Source organism: Rhineura floridana, chromosome 3 (genome assembly GCF_030035675.1).
Source record: "Rhineura floridana isolate rRhiFlo1 chromosome 3, rRhiFlo1.hap2, whole genome shotgun sequence".
NCBI classification, from domain to species: Eukaryota; Metazoa; Chordata; class Lepidosauria; order Squamata; family Rhineuridae; genus Rhineura; species Rhineura floridana.
Window position 1 is genome coordinate 4,419,926 of NC_084482.1, and position 23,484 is coordinate 4,443,409.

Here is a 23,484-nt window from a genome sequence, read left to right on the forward strand (position 1 = left end):
ACGCTTAAAAAAACTTTTGTGGGGTTTATTAGATTTCATATATTTGTACTTTTTTTAAAAAAGGGAGGATTATTGATAGGTTATATTTGTCTCCTCCCTCCTTTATCTTTCCCCCTCATGTGAAATAGGCACCCATGCCCCTGATTATAAAGCACAAGCTACAAAAATAGCAGATAAAAATGCCCCATGTTAAGCTGATTTAAAGGGATGGATTGATTGAAGTTTGGAGAGGGGTGGGGAGCTGCCATGATTCAGGGAGGTTGATAAGAAATGCATCCATCCCTAGCCCCTCTTCGCCACTCTGCTTTTGGATTACAAACAAGAAGGCACTTAGTGAAGGCCCTATATATATATATAGACATTCCAGGCTCTTCTTAAGGAGCCAGCCTAGAAGTATGATGTTCCCAAGGCTGTGGCTTCATTCTCGAAGATACTTCACAAAGGGGTTGTCGTCAGCGCTGCCCTGAAGGACAAGGTAGATGAAAGCCAAGAAGCCAGCCAGCAACCCAAAGAGGAACAGTTGGGGCCACAGGGGCAGGTAACGCTTGGTTCCCTCATCGCTACCTCTGGCTCCTTCTGCTGCTTGGGCCCGGCGCGCAGGATGGATAGCACGGCGTGGCTCCACCCCCAGAGAGGACAAGCCAGACGATTTCCGCTGGAAGATGCTTTGGTAGGAACTTCTGTCCCTGAAAAGGTAATTCCAGAGTAGAGAGGTAATTCCAGGTGTAGCCACCTTCTACTAGGGCCCAGTCCCACCCACCCAGCATCCTACATACATTAAAGCCTCCCTAATACAACCCACATTTAAACCTGGCTTCATTGTTGTCTTAATACCGTTTGACAGCAAAAGGAATAGAATACTGGTACAGTGGTGCCCACATGCAGTGAACCCTTCAATGATTCCCCCATGTTTGCATATCTAGTCCAGCTGCTGAAGATGACCCTCCCTTGTCTTTTGATTTAAAGACAATAACATTTCCCAATGGCCAACTGGCTGGTCATTTTAGCGGAGCTTGTACAAGAGAACATCCTGGTAAATTGTTCTCCAAGGATCCTTCATGGGGAGAATTGGCGTAGCACAGTGGCTATCAGGCTGAGCAATGAATATGGAAAGCCCTGGTTCAAATCTCACATCTGCCATGAAGCAAACCATTGTCTTGCCCTCACCACACCCCTGTCACTGTGATATGGACACAATCATACTGGCCTATGTTTTACACACGTGAAAGCACCATACAAATGTTAAGTATCATCATTATCAACAACAACTGCTACTGAAAGGCTGTCACAGAGAAGAGGAAGCAAACTAGTTCTTGGTTGCTCCAGAGGGCAGGGTAGAACCAATGGATGGAAATGGCAGAGAACCAGATTTTGGCTCAATATTAGGTGAAACTTCTTAATGGTAAGGGCTGTTTGAAAATAGAAAGGACTGCCTCGGGAAGTAGTGGGCTCTCCTTCACTGGAGCTATTTGAGCAGAGGCTGGACAACCATCTGCCAGGGATACTGTAGTTGCATGCTGCACTGCACAGCCTACACTGAGCAGGGGGTTGGGCTGGATAGCCTTCAAGATACCTTCCAACTCTGATGATGACTCTTACGGTACTCAAAATCTACCGCCTGAAGTGGGGGGCCTTACTTTGGCACATGGTAGGGTTACATCTACCAGTACTACGCCAATGTCTATCTTGCTTACTGCCCAAAAGCCCAGCCCTGGGACCTCCCCTAGTTTTATCACAGGAACTGCTTTAGGCTCCAGAAGCCTTTAGCAACCTGAGAACAAGCCTGAGCCCTAATTCTTAGGAAATTCATCTCCTGACTGGGAGGCAGTGCCAGTGCCAGGCAGGAAAAAAAAAAAAGCTTCAGCTGTAGTATCCAGCATAGGCCACATCTGTATCAGAAAGTGACCTGGCAACCCACTCCAGGAATATCATTTCTTCTGGATACCCTCTGCATTATCCCTGCTCACCTCTCGGATGCGACATCCTTCTGGCCATAACTGTAGGGATATGGCTCTGCAATCTGAAAAGGAAGACAGATACCTTTCAGTACACCCAAGTGACGTAGGGGCCCTTCCCTGGGTGACTTGGATATAAGCCAGCACAGGTGGCTTCCTTGTTCTCTCCATGAATGTGAGGGACAACTTACTGGTTGCCGGGCACTCAGTGCCTCTGGGTGTGTACTGCTGCTTAATGATGATCCATAACTCCGGTAGGAGGATGTGGATGTGGAATCCTCAGGAGAATTGGCATCCCAGTCTGGGATGAAACAGAAGAGACAAAGCTATTCGGTTGGTATGGACAAGAGCAGGGGCATGGAAGAGCAGGCATATGGGGCCTCACTATCCAGCCCACAGCCTCCCTCCTTGCTCCTCCTCAGGCAATGGAAGGCTGTTTTCAGGCCTTTTGCGGGGAGCATTTTGGGGGAGGATGTCACAGCTGGGGAGGAAAGGGTTAACCCTCCCCATGTGCTGCAAATTCCACTCTCTCTCCTACACTTGCAAAAAAACATCTTTGTAGAGATTGCCAGAGGAGAGTGATTTTCATGGAGACTGCAGCTGGAAAGAAAAGCAGCAATCCTCGTGATGCCCCCCCCCCAAATTAGGCTTGAAAAAGCTAAAATAAAATCAAACCTAATTGCTGGGGAGAGTGTTGAGTGAAAGCGTGAGTATGTGTGAGAGGAAATGCATGAATGGGGGGGGTGTTACGTGCATGTTAGCTGTGAGAATGGATGTGTGTGTTGTGTGTAGGACGGTGGTGGCTGTACCCACTTTTGTATTGGGCCTGCTCATCACTGCTTTGTGGCCCCTGGACAGTCAGGGAACGTAGCCCTCAGACTGAAAATGTCTCCCCCTTCCTGGGCTAGAGTACTATAGCTTTGATCCTACAGGGACCTGAATTTTCACAGGAGATTTCTACACCCTCTCATTTTCTTTTACCTTTTGTCATGTATGTGGAGTGTCCTTCATGGCGAGGCAAACTGTAATTTTGACTCAGGTAGGGGTTGCTGGGACTAGGATCTAGGATAGCACAAGGGGAAAGATATATTTAGCAAAAGGTCTTACTCTTATCTGGTTAGATGTCATTATTTCAAAAGAAGGAAGTTTCTAGGCCATATGGCTGTGGAAACATGTTTAAGGAGAAAGTGGAAGTGAGGTAACTGAAAGGCTCTGGATCTTCATGGCAACTTGTCCCTCCCTTCTCATTAGACATGTCATCCTATTGGCCCTAGCTTACTTATAACATACTGAAATTACAAATACTGTACACTACAGGTCTGGGAGCAGAATTATCATCCTATGAATCCCAGTTTTTATTCATATAAAAAGCAAGCTTCTAGCCCTTATGACGGCAAAACAAAAAAGGAAATGTGAATGCATTAATGGCTGGCAACATTTTACATCGGGGTGGGCAACCTTTGGCCCTCCAGATGTTGCTGAACTACAACTCCCATCATAATAGCCATGCTTGCTAGGGCTGATGGGACCTGCAGTTTAGCAATAACTGGAGGGCCAAAGGTTCCCCACTCCTGCCTTAGAGCCCACAGCAGAATTCCATGGGAATGGGCTTCAGTGTGCTGCATATATTTGCACCAAATATGCAGAAATAATAACTTGCAAAACATTATATATGTAATTTGCATGGCTCATACAGATTACATATTAATCTTTTTGAGGTGCAGAATATTGATTCTGATAGAGCAGAGTATATGCCTCTCTTGCCATAGGTGACCTTCATACCAAGACTGTCTAAATACTACAAGATGAAAATTGCTTACCCAAATCCAAGGAATTAAACATAAGAACATAAGAAGAGCCTGCTGGATCAGGCCAGTGGCCCATCTAGTCCAGCATCCTGTTCTCACAGTGGCCAACCAGGTCCCTGTCACACTTAGTCACACTTAGTCCTGACTCCCATTACAAATCAATGGGAGAAGGGAACTCATCTTAGCTTAAAGTTTAATTCCATTCATTTTATGGGATTTTAAGAACAACTAAATTTTCTCTAGGTATGAGTTTGTGTTTTCAGAATTAGATACTCAAATTAAGTTGAGAAAATGTAGACCACTTGGCTTATCAAATTTAATTACTATGTTTTGAGAACATGTGCATTTACTGTGGCTTCTTGCACAAAAGAAAAGTGAATCAAAGCTCTCCTGCCACTCATGGTCCTCCCAGAGTCCCAGTGCTAGGACCTCCTAGTGACCCACAACCCACCTCCCTTTTGCCAAAGGCTTTTCTTCCCACATCTTACCTTCACTTCTATACTCAGAATAGTAAGTCTCAGTTCTTGGAGAGTCATAGTTTTCCCTTAAATAAGTCCTTGTGGAGCCGAGAGCTGGGAGGGGCAGAATGAATTAGAGAGAGTTTGGTTTGCTGCTGGAGATTGTCTTTTATTCCTCCAAAATAATATACAACTCAGTGTACACACCACTGCCCTGCAGTTGTCTTCCTTTGGGATGTCCCTCTACTTCACCTTTGTGATAATCATGAACTTGGAAAAGGAATTGTCTTCCAACCTGACAGAGTTGCCCTTTTTGCTCCTCAGATCCATACTTTAAATGATGTCCTAGCTATCTCAATTATAATTTATTTCTGTCTTTCCCCTTTTCACTAGGAATTCAGGTGTTATTTCTAAAATGTTGCTCACCTTCTCGCCCATAGCTGAGGTTCTCTCTGCTCTGTGGACTTACAAAAGTCTCTCGTACATAGCTTTCGCTGCTGGGTGGCTCTGTGTGTACAAAATACATGGAAAAAGATGTTAGTACTTGACAGGGGTACCTTTCCCTATTTTTGCTTGTTTCTTCTCACCTGTGTAGGACAATGATCCTCCAGGGGAAGGGCGATGTGTCCGCTCAGTCTCATATTCATAGACTTTCTTTTCATAAAGTTTCCGGGTTGATCCTGAAGGATGGAATCCAAGCAGGAGGTTAAATCCAACCTGACAAAGGTTGATAGTCCCCCAGTCCCTTCCATAAGCCTTTCACCCTTCTTCTTCTTCTTCTTTCAAACAACTGCCAACTTCAAAAGGCCACCTCACCTTGCAATCTTTCCTACACCCATTTTACTGCTCTAGGGTCATGCAAATCTCTGGTGAAAGCATGCAAATATTTCATTCAACCAACAAGACCTTATTCCAAATCAAAACACAATTATCCACTTTGGCAGCTCTTCATCATGTGTAAGTATCTTCTCTCTCCATTCTCTTTCCTAATTTTCAGGTCAAACCAGGCAAGATAAACAACATTTGTTGATTATGGCTGCCTTCCTCACTCAACTTGAAAACAAGGGTTGTTTTTTTAAAAAAAGGGGCCAGATGGTGAATTTCCCCCATCTTAGGCTCCATTACTTCAGACACCTCTCTCAGTCTCTAGCCCAGCCACCTCCAGAATCAAGAGCTGGCAGCGAGAAAATGGCCCGATGCCATAGAATGCAGGGAAGTAAAGCAGGGTGCATCTTCCTTTACCTGCTATTCCCTTTTGCTGTGTAAAAAGTAGGCTTTAGCGGATTGGGCTCCTGCATCTCTGAAAGTTCTGCATAGAAGAAGAGGGAATTTCGGCAGGTAAGGCTCATCATGCAAGCCTCACCCCTGTTGAAATCCCCTCTTCTGTGTAACAATTAAAAGTCCAGGAGTCTTGTCGTCTTTTGCATCAGGCCAGTCTAATAGGTTTTTAGATGTAAATTGTCACCCTAGTAAATTGTCATCACACCTTACTGCTTTTCCCTTCCTACACTCCATCTGCATGTCTACTCCATTCCCTTGACACGGACAGAAGTAATGCTAGAGTCCATACCAACAACAGGCCCATGTGGGATACTGTATTTCTTCAAACGGGCAATCAGTTCTTTATCTGTCAGACCTTTAAATTCCTCCATGGTGCTACCTAGAAAATGCAAAGCAGGGTTGTGGGGAGGAGGGAAGTGAAAGGAGATAGGTACAGACAGTACTCTTTGTGCCACAATCTTAACAGCAACTAAATATATAAATACATTTAAAAAATCAATTGAGAAATTTCACAGACTGCCTCAGCAACTAAAACAATTGACTTTGAAATGCAAGCTGGTAAAAAGTGAGTCTGTGCCAGGTTCCTTGGAAAGCTTTCAAACATGGGGGTGATTTCGCCATAGTGAAGTGGAGAAAATGAGGGTTGACTCTACTATTATAAGATTCTAAAGGGCCCTTACTAAATCAGCTACATATGAACTAAACTTGAATCAATTCAGCTACATATGTCAGAAGAATTGAAGTGGGAAAACATAAAGAGTCTGCAGTCCTAAGGACATTTAACTGGGAAGTAAATTCTACTGAACTTGGTGGGACTTACTTGTATTATTTATTTATTAAATTTATATTCCGCCCTTCCTCCCAGAAAGAACAATATTCCTAGAATTGCCTAGAATCCAATATTAAAGAGAAAGGATTATGAGTGGAATGTGACATGGGAAATTAAGGCAAAGCATGAAAATAAAATACTTTTTGCTCCATTGTCCCACAATAAAGAGAGAATCCTTCGCAGGACTGGTCCCAAAGGCAACATTGCCTTATCAACAATTTACATGTTTAACACTTACTACAAACTGGCAAACAATCATTAATGGGCTGGGCTGGGCAGGTCAAGGCAATGGAGGTGAATGGATGCAATTTGATTCAAAGAAAGTTCATTGACATGGCAAATAAACATAGTTGCCAAAATCCACAGGAGGGGCATATAATTTTCTAAGATACTTGCCAAGTAGGGAGAAAAGGAAATGACCTCCTCCTGCTCTTATGGAGTTTATTTCGTAAAAAGGAAATGGGTGCACAGCACCTTGAGAAGCTAAAAATTTAGATTCATTGCCACATTTTGCAGATAAAAGACATGTACCCTCCTTTAAAGAGGTACAACTTGAACCTTGCAGATACAATTTCAGGCACATCCAGATGGCTTTCATAACAACTGGGTACATTATTTTCAATTATGGGGGTTTTCTAGACAACACTGAACTGGAAAAAATCCAGATGAAGATCCACTTTTAGCATGTCTATTTAATATAGTGAATATTTTTTGGGGGGAGAGCCCTGTTAATTTTACATGCTGTAGAAACATCTTTTTTTTAAAAAAACCCCCAAAATAGTTCTGCTAAAATTTCAAGTATGTGGAAGTGGAGGCCTGAATTAATGCCAGAGTGAGTTCTTGTATTTGCCTAGTACTGGATGGATGGGTGTGCCTTTTGGGCCCTTGCCCATCTCCTAAGCAGAAAAGGAGAACCATACACCTGCTAAGCCTATTTTCCTGGGATGGATGGGTGTTTGATGCACATTTCCAGCATACATGTGGAAATCTTACAACTATTTCAAACCTTTTAAAAATATTAAAGCAACATTTTAAAAGTTATTTTAAACTACTGATGAAAGGGCAGATAAGCCAAACAACTTAAGATAAGACAAGGCCCCATTAGCTTTTTTTTTTTAATGGAACAATGTATGATATGAATTAACCACTTTTAAAAGTCTGGCAGCAGTTAAAGATGGGGGAGGTAACAAAATATTATGTTGACCTTATGAATCAACAATATGCAAGTTTGAACCAGACTAAGCTACATGCAGGCAAATGTTTGATTAACTCATTCAACCAATTATACATGTTTGCACTGAACTGAAATACAAATGCATCAAGAGGTACCAAGAAGCAGGGGGGAACCGGTTCATGCAGAAGACAGACAAAGGGCTGGAGAGAGAGAGTGAGAGAGAGATCTCACAGTCACATGCTGGGTCTGGGGTAACAGATTTTTATCAGGATTGAGGAGGAAACGCCAGAAACATACAGAAACTAATCTGAAGCACATGGAGCTCTGTGAGGAACAAGGAACTAGGAAAGTAGCAACCAACTGCAGCTTCATTCAGAGGAAAGAGGTCTGACTGAGCTTCAGTCCCCAAAGGGCCCCCTGATCCTCTTGTAGCAGGAAGGAGGACGGCAGAGGGAGCAGCATAAAGTTGACAGCTGCCAAGTTTTGAAAAGTAAGTGACCCTTCGCTGTGGCTCTGGGGTTAAGAAGGGCAAAGCAACAGGAAAAACACCTAGGGCAGCAGAGCTGAGGAGTAGGGAGAAGCCAGGCATTACACACGGCTGGATGACAAGGAAGTACCCTGAACATTTTGTGTCTGATAGCCACTCTCTGCATACACAGAGAAAGTAAGCGGCACAATGTGGCACACGTGGTCCATGCCCAGGACTGACAACGTAGCTTGAACGGGGGATGGCTGACTCGAGATGCCCGATTTGGCCTGTATAATGTGCCGATCTTTACTTTTTATTAACCACGTGACTCTCTCCCACCCCCTCAGATACGCGTGTAGCCAAATGTTTCTTTTGCTCATAGAGCTCTATAGATTTCACTTTTAACTTTTTTCCAGCCTCACCACAGACAGAACGGGAGTGAGTCTTAAGAAGAAAGACCTTGCCTACTAGGGCGACCGGGGATCTGGCTACGGAAAGCAAAAAGGCCCTTGGAGGGAAGGGAGGGGAGGGGGAAGAGGAATGCAGCCTGAGAAAAAAGGGTAGTGGGCGGTCCGCAGAGGAAGTCTTCAAGCCTCCCCCCCCCCAAAAAAAGGTGGATGAAAACCCAAAGAGGCGTGAAGGGTAATAGGGTTTGGAGGAGAGAGAAACAGGGAAGGGGGAATTAACTCGGTACCTGCTATTCCGAGGGCACTGGTCAGGGCACCATCAGGGAAGGCAGCCCCGTAAGGGAAGTGACTCAGGCTGAGGGGAGGGGCGAGGTTTGGGATCACAGATCTACGCGCGCACCCTCGCCTTCCTCCTCCTCCGAACCCCGCCCGGGCTCGGGGCGTGCCTCTTTCCTCCGCTTGCTCTGTATGGGCCGTTTGTCTTCTGTGTTTCAAACCTTCCTTCTTGGCAAAGCCAAGTTAACAAAGCACTGCAGCTGCCCGCCAAGCTAAGGAAAGGAAGGCTACAGGCGGGGGTCACACAGAATCTCCCGGATCTGCCAAAAAGGAGCGGCCTGCAGTATTCAGTCAATCGCCACCCGTGGCGCGCAGTTTTTCAAGAACTTAAACCCCCTTTTAATAGCACTCTGTCACAGCCAGGCAGGCTTAATGATAACGCGCGTAGCCCGATCCTATTCACTTACTTGGAAGTAAGCCCTGTTACTCGGAAGCAGGTAAGTCTGACTGAATTCAGTGGGACAAACCCTGGACGGAATTGCAGCCGGATTGATAGAAGAGCGGAGGTTCTTTCCTTTCAATTTGCAGGCTGGTTGGAATCAGGGGTGCCAACAGGATTTCCTGGGCTAGATACACTGTACAGTAGATTGGGCCCCCTACATTCCCACCCATCTCTATCTCCTGGCATGCTGTTAGCAAGAACTGCTACTTAGGTACCTTTATTACCAATATGAAAGTTATTTTGAATCCCTGATAACAGATAAAAAACTGTGAAAGTATTGTGCAGTTTCACAACACTGGTGACAGAAATAATTCTCAGCCTAACCTACCTCACTGGGTTTTTGCAAAGACCAAAGGGGTGGGGGACCCCAGGAAAAAAAGCAAGGTGCAAATATATCATGTCATATTTGCAAACCATACAGTGAGGTGGGAAAACATGCACAAAGGTATACCCCCCCTTTTGTTTTAACTGCAACATTCCACAATCTGGATATTTTACAGCAAATTACAAAAAAAAAAAAAAAAACTCGCCAACACACACACACACGGATTCTCTAAGCATGTGCAGCTTGACTGAACCAACTCTTAGCCTAACCTGGCTCACAGGGTTGTTTCTTTTTTTTTTATCATTAATTTTTATTCAAATTTTCAAAGACAAAAAACAAAACAAAACAAAAACAATTAAACAATAAAATAAAATGTTGACTTCCAATTTGTCGCAGATCAGTCTACAATATATAACAATCCTGTCTCTAAAATTATATTATAAAATCACTTTCCTCCAGTAGTCATCTTAATTAATCATCAAATCTCATAAACATTACTTTATTCTTTCCACAAAAAGTCAAAGAGAGGTTTCAATTCCTTGAGAGATATATCTTTCAATTTTTCTCCAAATAAACGTGTCGCTTAATCCATCTGATTCAAATATGTTAGGCCCAATAATTTCAATAGCCATTCTTCCATTATCTGTATTAATTCCATCTTCCATCTTCAATAATCCTGTTAAGTCCAGTAATTTCAGTAGCCATTCTTCCATTATCAGTATCCCATAATAATCTTGTTGTCATAGCCATAGTACAAATAAACATATAGATTAATCCATCTCGTCAAATCTGTTAGGTCCAATAATTTCCATAACCATTCTTCCATTATCAATATTAATTCCATCTTCCATCTTCAATAGTCCTGTTAAATCCAGTGGTTTCAGTATCCATTCATCCATTATCAGTATCCCATGATGATCTTCCTGTCATAGCCATAGTCATATAACAAGAGTCTGATGGGAATTTCCCCCATCACAAATATGTCCTTGCCATCAATTCTAAATATGTTGCTGAAATATTGTTGTAAAGTCACATCTCTGCTCTTCTTTTTTACAAAATGCACTGGCTCATCTCTTAAAAGTTTTTCCATTGTCACATATTTGTAGTTAATTTCATAAATTTTTTCTATGTCAAGCCCCATCACATCATTCCAGTCAAGAATTCTGAATATGTTACTGAAATATTGCTGCAAAGTCATATCTCTGTTCTTCTTTTTTACAAAATGCACTGGCTCATCTCTTAAGAGTTTCTCCACTGTCACATATCTGTAGCCAACTCCATAGATTTTTTCTATGTCAAGCTCCATCACATCATTCCAGTCCAGAAAATTATCCAAGACATTGATAACTTTACCACCAAAATCTTCATTAATTTCTTCAGAGACAATGTTGAATTCCAAACAGTAAACTTTATTTCTAACATCCATAAACTCCAAATCTTTTTCCAATTTCACATTTGTTCCAATCTCCAGGGCTTGTAGCTTCGCTCACAGGGTTGTTTCAAAGACAAAACGGAGAGAGGGAACCCAGAAAAAAAAGCCAGGTGCAATATATCATGTCCTATTCAGAGATCATGCAGTGAGGAGGGAAAACATGCATAAAGCCAGGCCCCCCATTGCTTTAATGGCAACACCCCACAGTTCTGATATTTTACAGCAATATACCAACAAAAAAGCTTGCCAACACACACACTCAAATACTCTAAGCATGTGCAGCTTGACTGAACCAAATCTCAGCCTAACCTACTCACACTGGTGATGTAAAAATACATACACCCCAAATAATAGTTTATTGTCAAAACCAGCTGGTCATTGCAGAACATTTTTTTAGAATCAGTATTAGTTTCCTGCCAAATAACAACAGTCACATCTAAGTAAGCCCTGCCTAATTGCTTAAAAAACAGGATGTGGGGGGAGATTAACCATGCAAACCTATGCAATGTCTACTGAAAAGTTCCATGGATTTACAGCACAATTCTATCAATTTCTACTCAAAAGTAAGTCCTGTTGAATTCAATAGGGTTTACTTCCAGGTATGTGGGATTAGCACCACAGCTTTATTCCCAGAAAAGTGAGTAGGATTAATGTCTCATATTCAGAAGGTTTTCAAAACAGGCTATGAATTAGACAAATAAACTGCTCTGTTCAGCATTCCAGGAAAATTTAAACTTGTATGATTCCTGTTATTTAGAAAACTATAACACACTGAAATGGCATCATAAACTGAATTTTTTCAAAAATTATTTTATAGGTAAAATATATAATATGCAATTTTTTCAAATAATTAAAAAAAAACTTGCATGTACACTTACAAACTTCATCACTGAAATTGTTTACCATGCATGCCTACAAAGATCCTGCTGTGCTGGGTGTGTTTCTTTGATTTTCTGTTCTGGATCTCATGCTGGATGTGCACAGAGGGAGAAAGGTGGGCAGGCAGACATACACACTGCTACTGAAAGCTGTAAGCTTCTTTAGCTCATGAGATGTGAACATGCACATCATTAACCAATATGCAGAGACAAGCAGGTAGCTCCTTTCAGGACTCTTTTCAGGACTATTGTCTGGTGTTTAACAAATCCCTTATGAATCACAGCTCTGACTTCACTCATCGGCTAAAAACCTGAAAGGGTTGGGAATAGGGCAGTAGATTAGCTCATTTCACAGAAGTTGTGAGAGGAGGCAACTCACATTTTGGTGAAGGCTTAGAAAGTTACTTTTTTAAAAAAATGAAAGTGAAGAGTCTGGGGCCCCTGCTGGCCCCAGGCCCAGTAGAAATGGACCCTTTTTACGTGTCTGTTGGTGGCCCTGGTTTGAATGGATGACAATATGTCGCTTTGACCATTTGTGCTATCTAACAAGGGGTGCATAAGTTTTGTGAAAACAACAGAGAGTCTTGTGCTACCTTAAAGATTTTTTAAAAAATTGTATTCTGGCATGAGCTTTCATGGATTAAAGTGCTTCATCAGATTTGTAGACTGTTCATAATTTGTAAATTGTTGATAATAAAGGGTCATAGCCTGTCCCAAGTTATGGTCTGAAGGCATATGAGGCCACCACCTTGCTGAAGCTAAGCAGATTTGGGTTTTGCCAGTGCCTGGATGGGAGACCGCCTGGGAATATGTATGTCGCCTTGGGTTCCATGGTGAAAGAAACATGGGGTATAAATGTAATAAATAAATAATTTGGCATACATTTAGACTTTCATTGTCACAGGCAGCCTGTAATTTTGCATTCCATTTCCCCTGAACTCTAACCTTTATGCCATCATCCCCCTTTACATACATGCATCAATTAATGATCACAGTCCATGTATCTGATGAAGTGGCCTGTAGGCTATGAAAAGTTATGCCATAGTACAATGTTAACTAACAAGTGCCACAAGACTGTTGTTTTTGCCCCTCTGAAAATTGTTATGTTTTGTGAAGTCACTGCTTGTTTAACCTTCTTCAAAGGTTTGATGTGGGGAAAGGGTTTCAAGCATTTTGTATACAAAAATGTCTATAGAAATGCAATAACAGCAATACTTACATACCTGCACCTATACTGGAATTTACAATCACTTGACATCAACAGGATTTTAAAGTGCCTTAGTTTTGACTGGATCATGCCATATGTAAGACACCTGATGGCCACATGCTCTGCATGTTTACTAGAATCTAACTGACTTCAGTGGAATTGCAGCTTGAATCTCACAACTTTGTTAATGTGTACTGTAAGGAATCTTTTGATTTTCTGAAAGTGGAATTGAGCAGTTGTGTGATGAGAAAATCTGCATACATACTACATATACATAAGTATAAGAATGAGCTTTCTGGGCTACAATAAAAATTAAAATTATAGCTTTAAAATATGTATGTGGTCATGATAGTATGGGCACCACTTACTACCATTCATTCTCTCTCTCTCTCTCTCACTCTCTCTCACTCTCTCACACACACACACTCTCTCACACACACACACTCTCTCTCTCACACACACACACACTCTCTCTCTCACACACACACACACTCTCTCTCTCACACACACACACACTCTCTCTCTCACACACACACACACTCTCTCTCACACACACACACACTCTCTCTCACACACACACACACACTCTCTCACACACACACACACTCTCACACACACACACACTCTCACACACACACACTCTCACACACACACACACACTCTCTCTCTCTCTCTCTCTCTCACACACACACACACACACACACACACTCTGCTTCTACCATATGGAAGAATATCCCAAATGCAAAGCTCACTAACCATCACCACTGCTTCTGAAGTCAAGCACATTCATTTATGATTTCTGCATGGTGCCACGCTGATCACACACCCTTGAAGCAGTCTGGATGCAGCTGGCTCAGGGAGGATGACCAGCTCAGAAAACCAAAGGCAGCAGTAGTTTTATAGTTCCCCAAGGTGGTGATCCATGGCCAGAGAGACAAAATTCAGAGCTAATCTAGAATAGAGCCATGCTAGTCTAAATCAGAAAGGAATACAGAAATTACCTAGGTACAACTGAAGCAGCTTGATAAGGAAAATAGGCTGCCCTTCCTGACTCTTGGGTTGACTCAGAGACCTCATCTTCCCAAAACTTACCTAGTCCTGGTTCCTCTGGAAAGCCATGCTTCCCAACTCAAAGGGCTTGGGCTGCGATATGTATATTTCTACTGTAGAGTGCCATCCCCATGCAAACCTGTGGTCATTTATCATGCTAGACAGAGCCTGGGGAATTGCCAAACTGAGTTCTAGCCTGACAAGGTTTGTGACATTGACAACTGTAACCCGTGAGTTGCCAGAGGTGCGGGGTGACTCAGTCTCTGTGATAAGCTTGTCTCTCCTGGCCTCAGGGAAAGCATTCCCAATGGGTATTGACGTCCCCTGGTCTTCAGGAACAGACTCCTCCACCTCTAGATTGGGCTTGGTCCTAAAAAAAGGTTTTATAATGCATACTCTGAGAGGCTTCCAGTTTCATAACTGGTGGGTCAATCATTGAGAACACATCTGCTTTTTTCATACAAACCTTGAGCACTCATGGCATTAACAAGGAACTGGGCTGGCCTTGGTTGCTCATTTAGAGGAACACGGGAGGAGATAGTATATTGGATTTGAACAGAGATGGCTTCAGAGCAGCGGTGGGGAACCTGTGGCCCTGTAGATGTTGTTGGACTCCATTTCCCATCATCCCTCACCACTGACCATGCTGCCTAGGACTGATGCAAGTTGGAGTCCAACACCATCTGGAGGGCCACAGGTTAGCCACCCCTGACTGAAATGGTCTTCATTATACAGCATGGCAAGACAGAAGCCTAGTTCTCAGTAAACTTGTGTCTGGGCTATATCACTTTAAATTTCAGGGCTTTACGTGAGTGAGTGCTCCATAAAAAAATAAAAAGATCACTCCACATAGAAAATTAGCATGTCATAGAGAAGGATCATTGCCTAGCTGCTCCCTGACATGCTGTTACACTGGCATGTTTTTTGCAAACCGCTTAAAGGTTTTCTACAATCAAGCAGTATATAAATTTTGTTAAATAAATAAAATGTTTTGTGCAGCAAATACAGATGGATGAAGTATGGATAACACACTTGCATAATAAGTGTTTAAAGACATGGGTGTGTCATCTGCCCTTGAGTCTTTGCTGCACAAAGCACAGGTATAATACCAATGTGTTTCATCATTAGTCATGTCTGCCATTGTAAGGTGTGGAGCAGGCCATACACACCAACCAAATGAGGCTAATGTGTTTGTAAAGGATTTGTGCATATTCATCCCCTTGCCTACTATCTCTTTGCTCTCCTCTGCATATTATCTCCCCCAACTTCTTGTAAAATATATTTTTCTTGATTATCTAGATAACAATAACCAATAATATATAAAGATAACTGGGGGGGGGGAACCACCCACCCTGGATGAATGCTGCCATCCGTTTTCAAAAATAGATATACAGAAGCATTGCTTGTCAAACTCAGGTATCACGATACAGGATCAGTCTCAGGCCATGTGTGGCTGGTGCCCTAAATTAGTGTTTTCTTTGAGCAGCATATTCAATAAATTCAACCCAAGACAAATAACAGGTGTTTATTTGTTTCTCTTCTGATAGCATTAGTTAGCTTTTCTATCAGGGTCAGGTCCCAAAGTTCTTGGAACCAAATTGCCATGAAGTCCACCTATAGGGTTCTCCAAAAGAGGGGATTGCCAGACATGCAGCAGTCACAATGTGCATAATTAATCGTTTATGGTTAAGGTCTTCGGCTTCATTATTGTAAATTGAAAGCAAAGCTATTTTTGGGTTCGGTGAATGGATTGTTCCATTATTAATTCAGCCTCTGAAAAAACTTGTTCCAGAATTACCCTACCTTTGGGCAGGTCCACCACATGTCTCCCCTGACTGTTGACATTTAGATTGTAAGCTCCTCAGGGCAGGGACCTGTCCCTTTCCCTTATGTCACGGTAAGCAAGGTAAGCATGGCAGGAGGGCTGCGCCCCCTAAGCATGCACGCAGGCACCCCCGGATGCCCTCACTCCCGACTGCAGCAGCGAGGAGGAGAGGAGAGGCGATCCTTTGCGCCCCCCGCCCACCTCCCTGGAAGCAGCAAAGCACGGAAGCAATCCCCCGAGCCATCAGTCACAATGACTGCCCTCTGGGCAGCTGGCCACGGCCTCATCTTCTCACGGGGCGGCGATGCTCATGATGCCGGCCCCTTCGCCTCTACCATGGCTGAGGCTCCGTGGCAGGCCTGCCTCCCTTCCTGGGCCCGAGCTGAGCGCTTCCCTAGGCGGCCCCGGGCTGAGGTGCGAGGAAGCAGGCCTCTCTGTGGCGCCGACCAAAAGCCCGTCGAGCAGGGCCAGCCTAGGTGGCCTCTTTGGTGCTCCATGACAAGGCGGCGATTTGATAGTTCCTCACGTTATTTGTGTGTGTTTTACTGCCGGGGAGTGGGAGTGGGAGGGGTTCTGCCGCCCCCCCCCCAGTGACAGAATAACCTGGTTGGCCTTGGAGAGTCTGCAGTCTCTGGAAGGTCCCTGCTGGGTCCGACCAAAGCCCCACCCAGGGCTGCGCTCATCAGCCCTCCGAGGCTGGCTGGCACCTCTCCGGTCCCTCCTCACATTACGCAGACAGCTGCCATGTCTCCCCCCTCCATCAGCCCCTGGGCGGCCTCTGGGTGTTCTGGCTTCTCTAGAATCGAAGGGGAGGACGGACGCTCCTTGGGTAAGAGGGGGGGAGGGGGACGTCAATTGCACTTCTCATGCCCCCCTTTAACCTTCAGGAGTTCTCTAGTTTGAAATGAATGGGATCACATCAATTAATTCATGCCCAGGTGGCACCTACAGAGGTGGCTGCCAGAGAGAGCCACTCTCCTCCTTGCAACCCAGGGTGCTGGATGCTGGGGGCCCTCATCAAGCACCTTCTGTGTGTGATCATAGTTGGTCCTACACAGATGCAGGACCCAGGCCAGAGAGAAATGCCAGGTCATGGATGGATGCATTTATTATCACATTTATATCCCACTTTTCCTCCAAGGAGCTCAAGGTGGTGCACGAGCATGGTTCTTCCCCTCCCCATTTTATCCTCACAACAAACCTGTGAGGTAGATTAGACTGAGAGGCAATGACTAGCTCAAGGTCACTCAGTGAGCTTCATGGTCAAGCAGAGATTTGAACCCTGGTCTCCCAGGTCCCAGGCTGACATTGTTTACACCACACTGGCTCATCCCATGCAGTTATTTGTGGCACAAAATGTGCCCAGAACCCAGAGTTCTAATTAAGGGAAAGTGGGGTTGACCTGAAGGATTTTTTTGCCAGGGCTGTTGGAGGCCAAGATCAGGGGACATCAACCAGCCAGAAAAAAACACAAGGCCACACCAAGTGGTTGCTGGGTGGCCAAACTCCTCCCTTGCAAAGCTAGCAGGCCAGAGAAAGAGAGAGAGATTGCAATCCTGTGCTTAGTTATTTGCACAATTTATGTCCTGCAGCATTCTCAGAGCATTCACAGATGAGTAAGAAACAAAAAGTAAAATTTAAAATACTTAGATGTATTCCGCAAGGCCCTGAAGATGTGGCTATTCCAACAGGCCTTTGAGGTCCTTGGGATGGGTAAATCTCCATGATTTTGTCATCTATCGTATGCTGCTAAAATAATTGTTTTATATATGTATAGATGACTGTCCAGTATTTATTTTATCTACTGTTATTAATGTGACTGCATTTGATATTATTGTATTTTATTTCATTTTAATGTACGTCGCCTAGAGTGGCTAATTGCCAGATAGGTGACACACAAATTAAATATTATTATTATTATTAAAAATAAAGCAACCCAAGCAGCCACAACTGTTTTCAACAGCAGCAGCCCCATGTAAAGCCAGTGTGGTGCAATGATTACAGGGTTGGACTAGGACCTGGCAGACCCGGGTCTGAATCCCCACTCAGCCATGAAGCTCATTGGGTGAACTTGGCCAGTCACTGCCTCTCAGCCTAACCTACCTCACAGGGTTGTTGTGAGAATAATATGGGAAGGGGAGAAACGTACACCTTGAGCCCCTTGAAGGGAAGGTGGGATATACAGGTAAGAAATAAAATAAATAAACATCAAACGCATTGCAGTAACCAAGCCACAAAGTTACCAGGGTATGGATAGCTCTGGCTAGGCTATCTGTCCAGGAGCAGTTGCAATTTGTGCGCTGGCCTTAACTGATAGGAGACCCTTTGTGCCACCAAGGCTGCCTGAGCCTCAAGAGGTAAGGAGTATTCAATTCAATTTATTGTAGGGCCATAGGCCAACACAAATACGATATGCAATGCAAGAATATAACACAATATTATCATAATAGGTCGGTTAAAATTGTTGGTTAATTTACCAACACAAATACAATGTACAATACTAGGATAAAACTCGGGATTGTCATAGTAGAACAGTTGAAGTTATTAATTAATTTGGTTAAATTTAATTTAAATAAATTAGTTAGTTGCCTAAGACAAAGATGGCTCTTAATTTCTGAGCCGCCAGAGCAAAGAGGGATACCTTATGTGTTATCTCATGATTTAAATCAGATAATAGAAATAATATTTTTCCTCATCCGTGAGCATCTCGTGGGAATCAAGCCATTTCTGCAAAAAATTTACTCTCGGGTTCTGATACATTGGGCAGTGTAGTATAATATGCGGGAGATCTTCCGCTCCGTCAGAGCCACAGACACATTTTCTTTGATCATTTGGGGTTTTGAATATTCTGCCCTCTCTATCAGAATTAGGTAATGTGAAAAAACGGAGGGCTGTAAATGCACGTCTGAGAGGCACTGGTAAAGCCTGTAAGAGGTATGGAGAGCAAACATGGTCTTTTTTGAATTTCCAATACCATGTGGCAGTACTACAGTTAATTAAAGTCAAATGGTCTAAATAGTTACAATGGTTAAAAATTAACTCACGGAGTCTCTTGTTTGTGTCTATATGTGTGAATTGCTGGCAAGTTATATGATATCTTTGTAGAATTCCTTCAGTTCTACTGTTCCAAGTAGTATGGAAGAGAGGGTGAGCAAAACATATATTAAGTAGTTCCCTGCCTTGGTTTAAGGTGGGCGATCTCGTAAATTTTAAGAGGGCTAAATGTATTCGCGCACTCAGTGACGGGAGGCCAGTTTCCGCTCGGAGCATGGCTGCTGGGGTTCCTTGGGGTAAGAACAGTAGGTGCCTTAAGAAATTGTTTTGGATCGTCTCCAAGGCTAAAGTTGCTTTTTCTGCCCAGCCCCATATCATTGCGCCATATAGAACTTGAGGGATTACTTTGGCCTCGTAGATTTTTAAGGCCGGGAGGATCAAATGGCCACCAGTGGAGCGGAAGAACTTTAAAATTGCACCCACTGTTTTTAAGGCTGATTGTTTTACAGATTGCCAATGATGTTTCCAAGTAAGGGTGTCCGAGAAAATTACTCCCAAGTATTTAAATAAGTGGCACTGTTCCAGCTGATGATTGCCCAGTGACCATCTATGGCTCACTGGCCTTTTTCCAAAGACTAAAATTTTTGTTTTCTGGAAGTTAATGTTAAGCCTCTCAGTTGTACATAAATCGTGTAGCTTTCTCATTGATTTCCTCAAACCAACAGGGGCTAAGGAGAAGAGGACCATATCGTCCGCATAGAATAAAGTGGAAATCTTCTTTTGCCCAATGGAAGGTGGGAAGTACTGTATATCTGATAAGTCTGAGATTATATTGATTAAATATAGATTGAACAATAAAGGGGCTAAGGGGCACCCTGGTTTGACGCCCCTCTCTACCCCAAATGATGGTGTCATGTGACCATGTTGGTTTACTTTAACCTGGGCTTCAGTGCCTGTATTTAGAGCTTTTAATAGATATAAAAGGCGGCGATCAATGTTCATATTATGTAATTTAGTCCATAACCTGTCTCTATCTACAGAGTCAAAAGCTGCGGCCAGGTCTATGAAGGCCGCGTATAGGTGTCTTGTGGGGCCAGATATAGATAGGGTTGCCAGAAAGTTCAGAGTTAGACAATGGTCAGTTGGAGAAGACCCCTTCCTAAATCCGATCTGTTCAGGAGGTATAAATTGGTTTGATTCGACCCACTGTTCTAGTTTATGGAGAAGATATTTACTGTAAAGTTTGGTCACCACATTTAGTAGGCTTATGGGGCGGTAATTGAAGGGGTTGGAAGGGTCATTCTTTTTGTATATTGGAACAATAATGCTGTGTTTCCAGCCCTCGGGGATTATGCCAGAGTCACTGATTCTGGAAAATAGCGATGCTAAAATGGGGGCCCACCAGTCAGAGAAATGTTTATATATCTCAGGTGGTAAAAAATCTTCATCAGGGGATTTGCCATTTTTTAGTGAATTTATTAGCATTGTAATTTCTGCAATTGTTACTGGGGGCCACGAGGGAAGAGATGTAAAATCAATGTCTAATTGTTGAGATTGGCGAGGGGCTAAGCTGAAATATAGACTCAAAAAATGAGCATGCCAGGCTGAATTCGTAATATGGTGTGCTTTATTACTGATAGATGAGCCCATTCCCGAGTTAACTAAGTTCCAGAAAAGATGTTCTTGTTTTGCAGAGGCCGCGGTAGCCAATCTCTGCCAGCAGGAGGCTGCAAACTCTAGTTTCTTGTGTCTTAATAGACTTTTATATGTAGCTTTTGTAGATTTAAAGCAAAGAGCATAGGAGCTGACAGTTGGATTTTTGATTAATAGCCTCAGGTGTAGTTTAAGTTTTCTTTTTGCCATCCTACACTCTTGGTCAAACCATATAGAAGAGGGGTGAGGCTTATTAAGTTTCAAAGGCTTTCGAATTAAAGAAGGTCTTAAGAGAGAAAGAATGTCTTGGAATGCTTGTATTGGGTCCAAAGCACCTTCCAAAATGCCCTTGTAGATCGTTTGTATGGGTCAGACCCTAACTGAGATGCTAAATGTTCTCTCAGGGGCTCTGACCAATAAACTCTTCTCGGAAGTTCAGAGGGTGTCTGATGGACAAGTGGCGAGGGAGAGCGGTTCGTAAACAAAAAGGTTAATTGAAGAGGGAAGTGGTCGCTCTCTGGTCTATGTACCACTTTAAAATCAGTTATTGCAATTTGAGAAGGGGAAGATACAATCATGTAGTCAATTGTGCTGGATCCCAAGGCGGACCAGTATGTGAAAGAACCGCGTGTGGAATCTACACAGGAACCATTTAATATTTCTAAAGAATATTGGGCAACAAATTGTAGTAGAAGGGATCCCTGTTTATTTGGCTTATTGTCTTGAAGAGTTTTGAAATGGTTTAGATGATTGTTCGATGGGGCCCAATTAGAGGCCTCTACATTGTAGGGCCCAGAGTTCCCGATTCTGGCATTAAAATCGCCACTTAGAAGGAAACAGTCTTTTGGAAACATTTCTTCGAGAAGGGACAGACACTCTTCCAATTTGAGCCACGCATTGTTGTTCTCTGGGCTTGAAGCATATGAAGGGGGGATATAGACATTTATGCAGATCAGTGATTCTGCCAATATGTCTTTTATCCTAATAGCCTGAATTAATTGGGATGAAGTTGGTAAAATGTCGACATTCGCTGAGTAGATGTTAGAAATAAAGGTTACTAGGCCTCCTTTTGGACGGCCTCTCCCTATGGGTTTTACCGCTGGGGTAGAGATTGCATGATAGTCAGATAAAGACAGGGCATTAGGCGAAGTAATCCAAGTTTCCTGTAGGCAAATGATTTTGTGTTTGCTTAAAAAGTCTAGGAAATCGATATCGTCTTTCTTATTAGCCCAACCATTAACGTTCCATGAGAGAATGGTTGACTGTCACTGAGATGTGATTTCATCGAATAAGGATGAATGTGCTACGCAGCCATTCGGGGGGTAAATCAACTTATTACATGTTAAGAAGTTTAGTTGTCTGCTGTGATGGGGTTCAGGCTCCTCGACTTTTACAGGGTTAGTCGGGGATCCAATTTCATCTGCCTCCAGTAAGCGCATTCTATCCCACCTACCCAGTGGGTCAATTTTTGTGTGTCTGGCTAATTCATAGCGAGGTGAAATGGTTGGGTTAATGGTGTCACTGCTTGTAGAGCAAGAGGGGTTTGTCAGTTTAGTCTTCTCAGGGAGCAGAGTATGGGGAGTCTGATTTATATTGTCCGTGTCTGGTGGGATTCCCAGTAGATCATCTGTCACCCCAGGTTGAATAGGCTTTTGAAGCTTTGAAGGTGACGCTAAGGTTAACCTTAGGTTTGTCGAGCCTACTCGGTTAGAGTTTGGGTTCTGATGTCTTAGTACAATAAGTTGCATTTTTAGTCAATCTAATTTAGTTATTATCTCGTGTTGGGATATTTCGGGGAGAGTACCAGAAGTTTCAAGTAGTGATAGCTCTTCTTTAGTAAATGCGCTATTGTTCCCAGAGGGCAAAAGGGTAAGTTCGGGAGGCTGTTTCATGACTTTTATTTCAGTTGAGAAAGTGATTAGAGGCTCAAATAGGGATGGAGAAGGCTCCTTAGTCCCATGGGGAATTCTAGAGTAAGTGGAATTTATTAGGAGAGGCAGAGGTGGAGCATTGTTTTCAAAATATCTTTGGATATTAATGCCTAAATTAGCTACTGAGTGTCTAGCTGATAGCATCTTTTTAGTTATAGAATGGGAAGAGAAACGGACCAAAGCTCGAGCTTTTTGGCCGTTATAATATAGGTAGTGTACTCGTAGGACATCCGATGGGTCAAGAGTAGCCCATGGAGTTAACAAATTACATAGATGGGAAATACGTTCATGATGCTGCACAAAGCCTGGGGGTTTCGGGAAATTTTCAAGGACTAGTTGTAGAGGGTCCATGGTTAACAACCATTGGTTGGGTTCCCAAATATGTGGAGGTGAATGTCTTAATAGAATCTCTATCCAAGGGTCTTGTAGGTGATCTGAAGAGTCTCTAGCCGCATTTTGAAACGACGTAGAGATATTAAACGATTCCATGTTTGATGGCTGAGCAGTGTTTGGGGAGTTCAAAGATGAGTCAGAGCAAGGCTTATTTCTTATATTTGCGTTTCCTGTTGCGTTTTTCTTTCGCTTCTTAGCGGTCTTCCTTGAAAGAGGTCGAGAGTTTTTTTATTTATTTGCCTGACAGTTTTGCTCTAAAAGTTTAAAAAGTTTCGTAAAGTTCATTTTCCTTTCTTTCTTTACTTTGCAATTCTTGAGGTTCGAAGTGTTCCTTGGAGGTTTAATTTTGGGTTCTCTCGCTCGTTTATGTTTGTATTTGTGGTTAAGTTTAGGCTTTGGGTGGGGTTTAGTTTTCTTACGGCCTTTGTCGTCAATAACTGGAGGAGGGGGTACAGTGATAGATGAAACGTCTCTCTTGGATGGGCTAGTCCGCTCCCTGTTGTCTATGATGTTAAGGATCGATGCTAAGTGATGGTTAGTTTCTTGGAGAGATGTCTTCATTGCATCAAGGTCGAATGCCAACATAAGCAGCCAGCCTGCGATGGTTGGACCAATCTCTTCTGCAAGTTGAGTTGGG

The 23,484-nt window shown here is 43.2% G+C and overlaps 2 protein-coding genes across 2 annotated transcripts in view; one reads left to right on the plus strand and one right to left on the minus strand.

The window, feature by feature from the left end:
• Nucleotides 1-4: 4 nt before the first annotated feature.
• On the minus strand, nucleotides 5-13,922 carry EMD (emerin). The gene is made up of 9 exons (XM_061613977.1): nucleotides 13,758-13,922; nucleotides 5,792-5,881; nucleotides 4,809-4,901; nucleotides 4,648-4,728; nucleotides 4,252-4,335; nucleotides 2,937-3,017; nucleotides 2,147-2,256; nucleotides 1,968-2,020; nucleotides 5-686 (listed from the first exon to the last, which is right to left on the minus strand). Exons 1-9 carry the CDS (start codon nucleotides 13,789-13,791, stop codon nucleotides 419-421), a joined length of 894 nt encoding a protein of 297 aa, XP_061469961.1. The 5' UTR covers nucleotides 13,792-13,922; the 3' UTR covers nucleotides 5-418.
• Nucleotides 9,070-23,484, plus strand: part of TREX2 (three prime repair exonuclease 2) — a 39,693-nt gene continuing 25,278 nt past the window's right edge. Inside the window, exon 1 of the mRNA XM_061613980.1 lies at nucleotides 9,070-9,154. The gene's annotated coding sequence lies outside the window, so the exon portion shown is untranslated. The remainder of the gene's footprint in view (nucleotides 9,155-23,484) is intronic.